This window comes from Otolemur garnettii, unplaced genomic scaffold (assembly GCF_000181295.1).
Source record: "Otolemur garnettii isolate 467f Iridium unplaced genomic scaffold, OtoGar3 scaffold00047, whole genome shotgun sequence".
NCBI lineage: Eukaryota > Metazoa > Chordata > Mammalia > Primates > Galagidae > Otolemur > Otolemur garnettii.
In genome coordinates this window covers 8,406,199-8,418,304 of record NW_003852442.1, presented here as the reverse complement: position 1 = coordinate 8,418,304, position 12,106 = coordinate 8,406,199, and the positions used below count along the sequence as shown (strand labels likewise).

Sequence of the window (12,106 nt, the reverse complement as noted above, 5' to 3'; positions counted from 1 at the left end):
TTTTTTTTTGATTAACATAATTTAAGTGTGCTGAGGAAGTTTGATCATCAAGTGTGCTGTGTGATAAAAAAGGTTAAAAAACACTGCTCTCTATAGATAATTGGAATGTAATGACTCCACTTTTATGTTTTATTGTCTGCATTTCCTAATTTTCTTTCTTTTTTTTTTTTTTTTTTTTTAGAGGCAGAGTCTCATTTTGTCACCCTCAGTAGAATGCAGTGGCATCACAGCTCACAGCAACCTTCAAATCCTGGACTTAGGCTTTTCTCTTGCCTCAGCCTCCCAAGTTGCTGGGACTACAGGCACCCAAACCACAATGCTCATCTATTTTTTTGTTGCAGTTCTGGCTGGAGCTGGGTTTGAACCTGCCACCCTCAGTATACGGGGCCAGCACCCTACCCACGGAGCCACAGGTACCGCCCTGCATTTCCTAATTTTCTACAAAGCCCATGCCCTGCTTCTATAATAATATAAGGTTACTTTTCAGCATAAAAATGAGCAAATGTTACAGATAGTTCTGATATTGAGACGCACATAGCTTTGTACTGTAAACATGAAAAAAGATGCTTTGGGTGGTGCCTGTAGCTCCGTGGGTAGGGCACCGGCCACATACACCAAGGCTGTGGGTTAGAATCCAGCCGGGGCCAGCTAAAACAACAATGACAGCTGCAACAACAACAACAAAAAGTAGCCAGGCATTGTAGCAGGCACCTGTAGTCCCAGCTACTTGGGAGGCTGAGGCAAAAGAATCGCTTAAACCTAAGACCTTGAGGTTGCTGTGAGTTGTGACGCCACTGCACTCTACCCAGGGCCATAGTTTAAGACTCTGTCTCAAAAAAAAAAAAAAGAAAAGAAAAGAAAAGAAAAAAATGCTTTATCTCAATGGTAAGAGATAAGCAAACTTTACACAAAACTGCAAAAAACTCAAGATCACATTCCATGCAGTTACTGTGAGAAAAAAAGTAACCAGAACATTCCTACAGACAACGAAGAACACATCTTGTCCAAAGACTCAGAGCTTCCAGTCACCTTTTTAGTGCCTTATGCTTAAATATGAGCCAAACCACCAAGAATCACCAAAAATCTGAGAAAGCCTCTAACATGATTAAGCCCTAAAATTACAGGGTGCATAAAAAGCACTCTGTAAGGAACAGAGACTGTTTCCTCCTATTATGAGGCATTATCTGATACTCAAACCACACAAGGAAATCACAAGAAAACAATAGATCAGCTCTGCGCCCGAAGCTCAGTGACTAAGGCACCAGCCACATACAACAAGGCTGGCAGGTTCAAGCCTGGCCTAGGGCCTGTTAAACAACAGTGACAATTGCAACCCCCAAACAGCTAGGTGTTGTGACAGGCACCTGTATTCCCAGCTACTTGGGAGGCTGACGCAAGAGAATCACTTAAACCCAAGAGGTCGAGGTTGCTGTGAGCTGTGATGCCACAGTACTTTACCAAGGGTGACATAGTGAGACTCTGTCTCACACACAAAAAAAAACAACGGATTAACTTCTTTCATAAACACACATGCAAAAACCCTCAACAAACTACCGTTCCCCCTGGTATCTCTGGGAAATTGGACCCTACTCCCAGGATACCAAAACCTACAGATGTTCAAGTCCCTTATATAAAACGGCATAGTATTTGCACACTACCCATGCACATCCCCCTGAATAATTTAAGCCATTTCCAGATTACTTATAGTATCTAACATACGGTAAAAGCTATATGAGTAGTCGCTGTACGATACTGTTTAACAGTAAGAAAAAAATTGGTGTAGGCATACATATCTATCCTTTCTTTTGTCAAATATTTTCCAATTTTTTTATTCTTCAGCTCAGACAGCAGGAGACATGATTTATTGCATATGTGTTACACTCAACCACAGTTGAAAACAGAACTGGTCCACAACGTCACAAGTCCAGGGCAAGGGACCAACAGGGACCGTTTTGTTATGAGCACAGTGGGTCTCTCAAAGGTGGCCTTGACAATACAGTGGTGATGAAGTTCTAGATTCATCTCGAGACAAGTTCTACACAGCAGTATACAGTCCAACAACTTGTACTAGTGTCCCCTGCCTCTGCTTTCTGCTTCTGAGGTCTCCCTGTGGGCACAAGCTAGTGGTTTACCTGGACGTCTCCCCAGCTTTCTAAACGTGAGTTACACCGCCTTTGGGCTCACTGGCAGCACCATGGCAACTGGCAAGAACAAGCACCTTACAAAAGGCAGCAGGAAGGGAGCCAAGAAGAACATGGTTGATCCATTTTCTAAGAAAGACTGGTAAGATGTGAAGGCACCTACTATGTTCAATATAAGAAATATTAGAAAAACAACAGGACTCAAGGAACCAAAATTGCATCCAATGACTTCAAGTGTTGTATCTTTGAAGCGAGTCTTGATGATCAGCAGAATGATGATGCTGTAGCTGGAAAATTCAAGCTAATTACTTAAGACGTTTAGGGCAAAACTGCCTAACTTTGATGGTATGGATCTTAACCACGACAAAATGTGTTCCAAGGTTAAAAACTGGCAGACTGTGATTGAAGCTCATGTTGATGTCAATACTACCAATGGCAATTTGCTTAGTTTGCTCCGTGCTGGTTTTACTAACAAGTGCAAAAATCAGATACAGATGACCTCTTATGCCCAGCGCCTACAGGTTTGCCAAATCCTGAAGATAACAGAAATCATGGCCAGAGGACAAATGACTCGAAAGGGGTAGTCAATAAACTGATTCCAGACAGCATTGGAAAAACATAGAAAAGGCTTGTCAATCTATGTATCCTCTCCATCAGATAAGCAGAAATGCTGAAGAAGCCCAAGTTTGAACTGAGAAAACGCATGGCGCTTCATGGTGAAGGCAGTAGTTCTGAAAAGCCACTGCGGATGAGGCAAGCTGCAAAAGTCGAATCAGCTAATGGTTAGGAACCACCAGCCCAAGAACCTGTTTAAAATTCAGACTTTTAAGCCAGATGTGGTGGCTCTTGCCTGCAATCCTAGCACTTCAGGAGGCGAGGGCAGGTAGACTGCCTGAGCTCAGGAGTTCAGGACCAGCCTGAGTAAGAGCCAGATCCCATCTCTACTTAAAACAGAAAAATTAGCTCAGCATTGTGGTGGGTACCTATGGCCCCAGCTACACTGGAGGTTGAAGCAAGAGGAAGTCTTGAGCTCAAGAGTTTGAGGCTGTTGTGAGCTGTGATGATGCCACAGCCCTCTACTCAGGGCAACAGCTTGAGGCGTTGTCTCAAAAAATAAAATAAAATAAAATAAAAAATTCAGACCCTTTAATAACAACACATAAATGGTCTTATTTGTGAAAAAATAAATTAAAATGAGTTACACAATGTTAAAGTGCTTAAAAGACACACACACACAAGCACACATATGTACACAAAGCATCTGTGAAAAACCTATAGCTAATACTAAATTTTTTTTTTTTTTTAAGACAGAGTCTCACTTTGTCTCCTTGGATAGAGTACCCTGGTGTCATTATAGCTCACAGCAACCTCAAACTCTTGAGCTCAAGTGATCCTCCTGCCTCAGCCTCCTACGTAGCTGGGTCTATAGGTGTTTGCTGTGATGCCCGAGTAGCATTCCTATTTTTTAGTAGAGACAGGGTCTGGCTCTTACTCAGGCTTGTCTTGAACTCCTGATCTCAATCAATCCACCTTGGCCTTCCAGAGTGCTAGGATTATAGGCATGAACCAGGGTGACTGGCCCATAAAATAATTCAGTGATTTTTCACCCTTAAGTCTGGAAGTAAGGTAAGAATGTTCCCTCTCATAATTCCTATTTAATATCATATTGTAAGTATCAAGTACACTAAGGCAAACAAAAGAAATAGAAGCCAGGAACGGTGGCTTCATGCCTAAAATCCCAATGCTTTGGGAGTTTGAGGTGGGAGGATTGCTGAGGCCAGGAGTTCAAGTCCAGCCTAGGCAATACAGTGAGGCCTCCATCTCTACAAAAATAAAAACAAAAAAATTATATGAATGTGGTGGGGTGCGCCTGCAGTCCCAGCTACTTGGGAGGCTAAGGCAAGTGGATTAGATCTTCCTGGGCAACAGAATGAGATCCTGTCTCTTTTTTTGTTTGTTTTTTGAGAAAGAGTCTTACTTTGTCATCTCTAGTAGAGTGCCATGGCATTACAGCTCACAGCAATCTCAAACTCTTGGGCTCGAGCAATTCTCTTGCCTCAGTCTCCGAAGTAGCTGGGACTACAAGTGCCCACCACAATGCCAGGCTATTTTTAGAGACGAGGTCTCACTCTGAAGGTCTCGAACTGGTGAGCTCAAGCAATCCACTCACCTCAGCCTCCCAGAGTACTAAGATTATAGGTGTGAGCCACTACACCCAGCTGAGATCCTGTCTCTTAAAAAGAAAAAAAGGAAAGAAAAAAGAAAAGAAAAGGTATACATATTGCAAAGGAAAAAATAAAAAAAAACTATTCACATTTGGCATGACTGCAGAAAATCCCATGAAATCTAGAAAAATCTCTATAACTGGTAAATGACTCTAGCAAAGTTGTAGACTGCAAAGTTAGTATTCAAAACTCAATTGTATTGTATTTCCATTTGCTGACAATAAACAATTAGAGGGTGGTACCTGTGGCTCAAAGGAGTAGGGCGCCAGCCCCATATGCTGGAGGTGGTGGGTTCAAACCCAGGCCCAGCCAAAAACTGCAAAATAGATAAATAAATAAAATAAACAATTAGAAATAAAAACTTAAAAGACTTAAATGGAAATACATACCATATTCAGAGACTGTGAGAGAAGACTGTAAAACTATTAATTCTTACCAAACTGATCTATAGATTCAATAAAATTCCAAACAAAAGCCAAGCAGAATACTTTGGGAAAGACTAGCAAAATGATTCTAAAATGTACATGGAAAAGAAAAGAACAAGAGCACTCAAAACAATTCTGAGAAAGAACAAAGTTGCCTAATTTCAACACTTAAATCAGTGGTTCTCAACCTTCCTAATAATGCCTTCTAATGCCGTGACCCTTTAATACAGTTCCTCATGCTGTAGTGACCCCCAACCATAAAATTCTTTTCAATGCTACTTCGTAACTATAATTTTGCTACTGTTATGAATCATAATGTAAGTATCTGACATGTCCGATGTATTTTCATTGTTACAAAGGGGTCGGGACCCACAGGCGGAGAACCACTGACTTAAATCAAAACCACAGTGATTAAAAAAACCCCACACACACAGTAAGTAAAATTGTGTGCAGTTTGGAACAGAACAGAGGTCCAGAAATAGGCCTACATAAGATGCAAAGGCAATTCAATGGAGAAAAGACAGCTTTTCAGCAAATGATGATGGAATAACTGGATATCCACATGCAAAAAAAAAATGAATTTTGAATCTACAACTCATACCTTAAGCAAAAATTAATGAAAACAAATAACAAATTATTAAAACTACGAAGCTATAAAACTTTTAGAAGAAAGCACAGAATACTGTATTTTTGTGATCCTGGGTTAGGCACAGAGGTTTTAGATATGATTCCAAAAGCGCAATCCATAAAAGAAAAATTTGACAAACTGGACTCCACTGAAATTTAAAAATTTTGTTCTAAAAAATACCATTAGAATGAAAAGACAAACCATACTCGCCGACAAAATATTGCGAAACACATATCTGACAAAGGACTGTAACCAGAATACACAAAGAGCTCCCAAATGGAAAGAAAACAACCCAATTTTTTTTTTTTGGTAGAGTCAGAGTTTCACTTTATCGCCCATGGTAGAGTGCTGTAGCGTCACAGCTCACAGCAATCTCCAACTCCTGGGCCTAGGCAATTCTTCTGCCTCAGCCTCTCGAGTAGCTCTGAGTACAGGCACCCTCCACAACATCTGGCTATTTGTTGTTCTTGTTGCAATTTAGCTGGGGCTACATTTGAATCCACCACCCTTGGTATATGGGGCCGGCGCCCTGCCCACTGAGCCACAGGTGCCATCCCCAATTTTTTTTGTAGAGACAGAGTCTCACTCCATCAACTTCAGTAGAGGGCCGAGGCATCACACAGCTCACAGCAACCTCTAACTCCTGGGCCTAGGTGATTCTCCTGCCCCAGCCTCCGGAGTAGCTGGGATTACAGGTGCCCACCACAATGCCCAGCAATTTTTTTGTTGCAGTTTGGCTGGGGCCGGGTTTGAACCCACCACTCTTGGCATATGGGGTTGGTACCCTACCCACTGAGCCACAGGTGCTGCCCAAACAACCCGATTTTTAAAGTGGGAGAAAATCTGAACAGACACATTATCAACAAAGATATAAGGATAGCAAATAGACACATGGAAAGACATTTAACATCATTAGTCATTAGGGACATACAAATTAAATTTTTAGGTAATATTAAAAAAAAGACTTGACATCTCAATTATTGTTGAGGATGAAGAGCAACTGAAACTCTCCTGTGACACCAAAAGGTGGAAGGGAGTACTCTGAAGACGGTCCTGATACTCAGCAATAAGGTATCCAGCACTCTTTCTAGGATGAGTTTGTGAGCCTGGTTGTCAGACCTCACCAGACAACAGGTCTGATGGCCAGTTCAAAACTGCTTTGAAGGGTGGACTAAGTGCTTGCATGGTGCACAGCTTTGCCAGAGGAGTACCTCAAAGGAGACCATAATAATATTCAGCAATGAGTTATGTAACACTTTTTCTAGGATGAATTCATGAACTTAATTGTCCAACCTTGTGTAGGTAAGCAAACACCATAAAATTCAGCAATCCCACACTGCGTTCACTGAAAAAGCTGTGTGGCCTCCATAAATAGCTTTATTCACAGTTGAAAATGGGAAACAACCCACTGTGTGTCAATGAGGAAATAAAACAAACTGTGGTTCGTTCATAAGATGGACTATCACTCAACAGAAGGCACAAATTGTTATTGATTGTGCAACAACATGGGTGAATCTCAAACATACTGTGCTGAAAAGCTACGTACTGAGTTGAAGACCAGCCTGAGCAAAAGGGAGACCCTGTCTCTAAAAAAAAAAAAAACTGGCCAGGCATTGTGGAGGGCACCTGTAGTCCCAGCTACTTGGGAGGCTAAGGTAAGAGAATCGCTTGAGCCCAGGAATCTGAGGTTGCTGTGAGCTATGACGCTATAGCACTCTACTGAGGGTGACATAGTGTGACTCTGTCTCCAAAAAAAAAAAAAAAGAAAGAAAAAGAAACACCAAACATGATGCTATAAAAAAAGGAATATTCAAAGAACAAAAACATTCTTCAAAATTAAAACTATGAAAGGGGGGAAACCCAAAAGAAGGGCAAGAAGATAATAAAATTTCCTATACACTGAAAGAAAAGTCAAAGGGATAGCAAAAAATAAAAGGATAAAAATTCAAGGACCACTCCAGGTCTAACATAAGGTTCAACACATTAATAATGAAGATTTCAGAAAAACAAAAGAGAAAGTAGAGAAACTGTCAAAAAATTTTCTAGGGAAAAAAGTTCTCAGAAAGCCCAGCACAATGGCTGAAAAGGGACTCTTACCAAGGTACAACACAGTGACAAACTGCTCTTATGCAACAGGCAGAAATTAGTAAAAAAGCAGATTTCCTAATGGCAGCACAGAAATCTAGAAAGTAATGCAGCACAATCATTAAAATTATTTTGTTATAGAATAAAAATTATACAATATTGAATTTTAATTTTTTATTGTTTGAACTCAAATCACCACTCAGCACTTTAAGCCTACCCTAAATAGCACCAAATAGCACCTTCAATAAAGGTTACAGCACAAGCACACTGTGAAGTCACCAGGTAAGCAGTAGGACAACACAATCTTTAAAATTCTGATGGAACATTACTTCCAGGAAAATCACTCTCAACCTAGAATTCTATACCAAACAAACTATCCATCAAGCTGATGATTAGCATGATTATTTGTAAACATTGAAGGTCTCAAAAAAAAAAAATTCCTTTCCAGTTCATTTTCATTCAGGGAAAAATAGTTCCTGATGGATCCTTCCTTAAGAAGTTATTAGAGAATTTTTTTCTAATTTTCATGGAAGACATTAAGAAAAAAGACAACATGAGATCCAAGAAACAGGGAATCCAATATAGAAAAGAGAAAAGGAAAATCCAGACTGATGGTAACAGAAGATCCTAGGTTTAAAACTAGAACACAAAAAGGAACCAAGACAAAGTGGAGCAGGTCAGAAGGCAAAGATGGACTTTGAGAAGATGAAAGCAGAATCCTAATTAATCTAAATATTTTGGGAGATGATTTAGACACTTCTCAAAATTTAGAGGCAAATTAGTAGTAAGTATACAGACAACAAGAAGTGGCAATAATTAACCCCGGAATAACAAAGTAGTGCAGAAAAAGCAATCACAGTATAGCACAGTTCAGATGTGAACATGGTGTCCATAGTCATCAGAAAAAAGTAAATATTGAGAAAAAAAAGTAAATACTGAAAGTGATCTAACTAAAATTGCAGACTAGAGTGCTGTGGTGGCCCTTAAAGGTGGAGGAATTGTGCCTAGGGGGTGAGAGAAATGAAGGAGGGTATTAAAAAAGAGATCCACCATGCATAGGTTAAGTCAACAGCAATGCAACACCAAATTGAAAAAAGTTGGAAAGCAGTTTCCTCTGTAAGGAAGAGGGATGAAGGGTGATAGGAACTGCTAGTTTTCAAAACGAGCCTTTTAGAAATTACCTATGTTTAAGTATATGCATGCAAAATTTTGATTAAAATGAAAACTAGTTTTCAAACGATCACTCTGGTAACATTAAGACCAATGTTGCTGGGTAGAGAACAGATCAGTGAAACCAGTTAGGAAGCAATGGAGAATTCCAGTAAAGGACCATAAATGGTAGGTAGCTGCAAATGAAACGACGGCAGTGAAATGGGTGAGCGAGTGGTCAAAAAGTAATTTTCCACGTAGACAACAGAAATTATTGAATGGATGGAAGATAGAGAATAAGGGCGACTCGTGGGATAGGTCGGATTTTGGGGGGGGAGGTGTAAGAGGGTTCGTTTTTCAGCTGAGCAACTGTATGGGTAGAGACACTTTTAAGGGATGGATACGTCTGGAGGAGCAGGATGGGGAACGGACAAGTCTGGGTGGTAAGATTCAATTTGGCCCCATTCGGTTTGAGATACCTATCCCTCAAAAAAGTTCTAAGAGGAAAGCAATGGGAAGAAGTCGCAAAGAGCCAACATGCATCATCATGTGAACTTTCTAACAATCTTAACTTTCTAACCAGGCAAAAAGTGGATGGATCTTGGACTTGTGGTACAGCTTGCAACTCCCTCGATCCAAGTGGTCTGGAAAAAAACCTCCAAAGGTCAGACTGCCTTCCGGAAGGTTTCTGAAGCAGCAGTGTCGTTTGAGCACTGACCGACAGGGACCCCAGGGACAGGGGCCGTCTTCTCGTGCTGGTTCCCGCGCTCCAAAAGGGGCGGCGGCCGAGGCTGGCCCACGCGGAGCGGCTGCACGGAACGTCCCCGCGCACAAGTCTGCGGCCAGGGCGGCCGAGGACGAGGGACCCGAGGGCCGGTACGCTCGAGGACCGGGTGCCACGGGGTCCGCCCGGGCCAGGGGGCCGATGCCCGCGGAGGCCAGGCGCCTCACGCGAGGAGTGGGGCGGGGCAATCCGCCTCTCGCGTCAGGCAAAGTCGCTCACCCGACGGCACGTAGTCTTCGTCCTCCTCCGAGGTGGAGAAGTCTTCAGAGTCGAATTCCTCCATGTCGCTGCCGCTCGGCGCTAGCGAACCCAAAGGACCGCAGCAGCTGCCCGCAACCGTGGAGGTCTAGGGAGCGACCATAGAGCTCGGGCGGCTGCAGCTAGGGCGGCCCCCGACTACGTTTCGCACATGCGCAGAAAGTGCTACGTGGTCAGATACGACACTTCCGGCCGCTGCCTCAGGGCTGAGTTTCCCGGGGCCGTCGCGGGAGTGCGCGCCCGCCCGCAAGCGGTCGGTGCTGGAATTTGTAGTCTTCGGCTTTACCTCATCCCTTTGATTTAGAAAGTGTGCTAAAATAAAATTACACGTTAATGGAAATATGTTGACATTTATTATTCAAGGGTTCAGGTTTTCAAGTTCGCTTGCTTGCTAAAATTTATATGCGAATCCTTCCCCCCCCAATCAATACTCGGAGTACTTTCTGGAGTTACTCCTGAGCACGCACAGAGGATGAAAATTTGGAGCTGGCCGAGGTGCGGGTTCCCATCTGCAGCCAGAACCAGGCAGAAGATCCGCCTTCTGGTTGCAGCTCTCAGGATGTAAACAAGAGCCCTTTACTCGGTCCGTTTAGTGACACTTTTCTTTGCATTTTTTGCTCTTTGTTGGTGATTTTGCTGTTTGGCGTGGTCCCCAAGCGAAGTCCTGAAGTGCTGTTGAGTGTTCCCAAGCGCAAGAAGACTGGATATGCCTGATGGAGAAAATATGTGTGTTAGATAAGCTCCGTGGGGGCCTGAAGTTACAGTGTTGTTGGCCATGAACTCGCTGTTAACGAATCGACAATCCGATACATGAAGGAAGAGTAAATTGGCCGATCTGTACGTGAGGCCGCTCCGGAAAGTGCTACAAGTAATATCTATAGCGCGTGATGAAGCTATTGAAAAGATGGAAAAGCAGCTCAATGTGTGGATCCCTGAGATGAGCACTGATAAAACAAACAAACATTGTGGACAGCATTGTTATGGGACTGACAGCCAAAGAAATTTATGGGCATGTTACCCAGGGTCAGAGAAATGTTAAGCCCTTCTCTGCGAGTGCAGGCTACCGGGTGAAAAATGCTAAACTTGCAGGTGAGGCAAGTTCTGTGGGCCAGGAGGCCGCGGAAGAATTTAAAAAATACTTATTAAATGTTCTACAGGAAAAAGGCTATGTGGAAGAGCAGGTTTTCAATGATGATGAGACCTGCTTATTTTACAAGGATGTTGACAAATGAACCTATGTAATGCAAATGGCCTCCAAAGCCCCTAGCTTCCAATAGTGCCAAGACCCTGCAGCCTCGCTATTGTGCACCAATGCCAAGGGCAATTTTAAAAGCAAACCCCTAATAGGGTACAGAGCCCAAAATCCACAAGCACTTAAAGGGAAAAATGTGAACCATCTGCTAGTCCATTGGAGGTGGAACGAAAAAGCATGGATGATGTCTGATTGGTTCCACATCTGTTTCATCCCAGAAGTTGAACAGTATCTCCAAGGCAGAAACCTTGCCTTCAAGATTTTATTAATTTTGGATACTGCCTCAGTCCATTGCCCTGAAGAACTTGAAAATGCACACCCCAACATAGAAGTTCTATTTCTGCCTGCAAACACTGTCTCTGTGGTCCAGCCCTTGGATCAGGGCATAACAAAAGCTTTCAAGCCACACTACACAGAGGGAGCTTTACACATAGGCCTGTGAGGCTCTCAGGCCAACAAGAAAACCACAGTAATGGACTGTTGGAAATCAGTCACTATAAGCAACAATATTGATTATGTTGGCTCAGCCTGGGATAGCATCAAGCCGGCTACTGTTAACAGTTGTTGGGAAAATGCTTGGTCGGACTATGTGGACAACTTTGAAGGTTTTGAAAGTGTTAACAGAAAATATAAAGAACAGTGTCAAAAATGTAATGCATATCGCACAGCAAATAAGTGGAGAGAGTTTGATGACATGAAGGAGGATGACGTGAAATCAGTTTTGGCAGAGAAGGCAGTAGAACCAACCGGTGAAGATGTAGATGAGATGGCAAAACAAGGTGTTGGAGTCAGTGATGATGAGGATGGCAGTGGAAGTCAGCATAAATCTTCAAGAATTGTCCCTCTCACAGCAGCCAAAATACCAGACTGGAATTCTGCTTCAGAAAAATTTTTGATGAAGAGTGTGACCCCATGCTTGACCACAGCCTCAAATTTAAGTACCTGACCTCTACTGCATTTCCCTCTTACTCCAAAATGCTTAAAGATTTGAGGCAGGGCTCGGCACCTGTGGCTCAAGTGCTAAGGTGCCAGCCACATACACCTAAGGTGGCAGGTTCGAATCCAGCCCAGGCCAGCCAAACAACAATGATGGCTGCAACCAAAAAATAGCTGGGTGTTGTGGCGGGCACCTGTAGTCCCAGCTACTTGGGAGGCTGAG

At 42.7% G+C, this 12,106-nt stretch overlaps 1 protein-coding gene across 1 annotated transcript in view; it reads right to left on the bottom strand.

The window, feature by feature from the left end:
* Nucleotides 1-9,869, bottom strand: part of CFDP1 (craniofacial development protein 1) — a 122,326-nt gene extending 112,457 nt beyond the window's left edge. Inside the window, exon 1 of the mRNA XM_003791319.3 lies at nucleotides 9,657-9,869. Within this exon, the coding sequence (XP_003791367.1) occupies nucleotides 9,657-9,720 (64 nt within the window). The 5' untranslated portion in view covers nucleotides 9,721-9,869. The remainder of the gene's footprint in view (nucleotides 1-9,656) is intronic.
* Nucleotides 9,870-12,106: the final 2,237 nt, after the last annotated feature.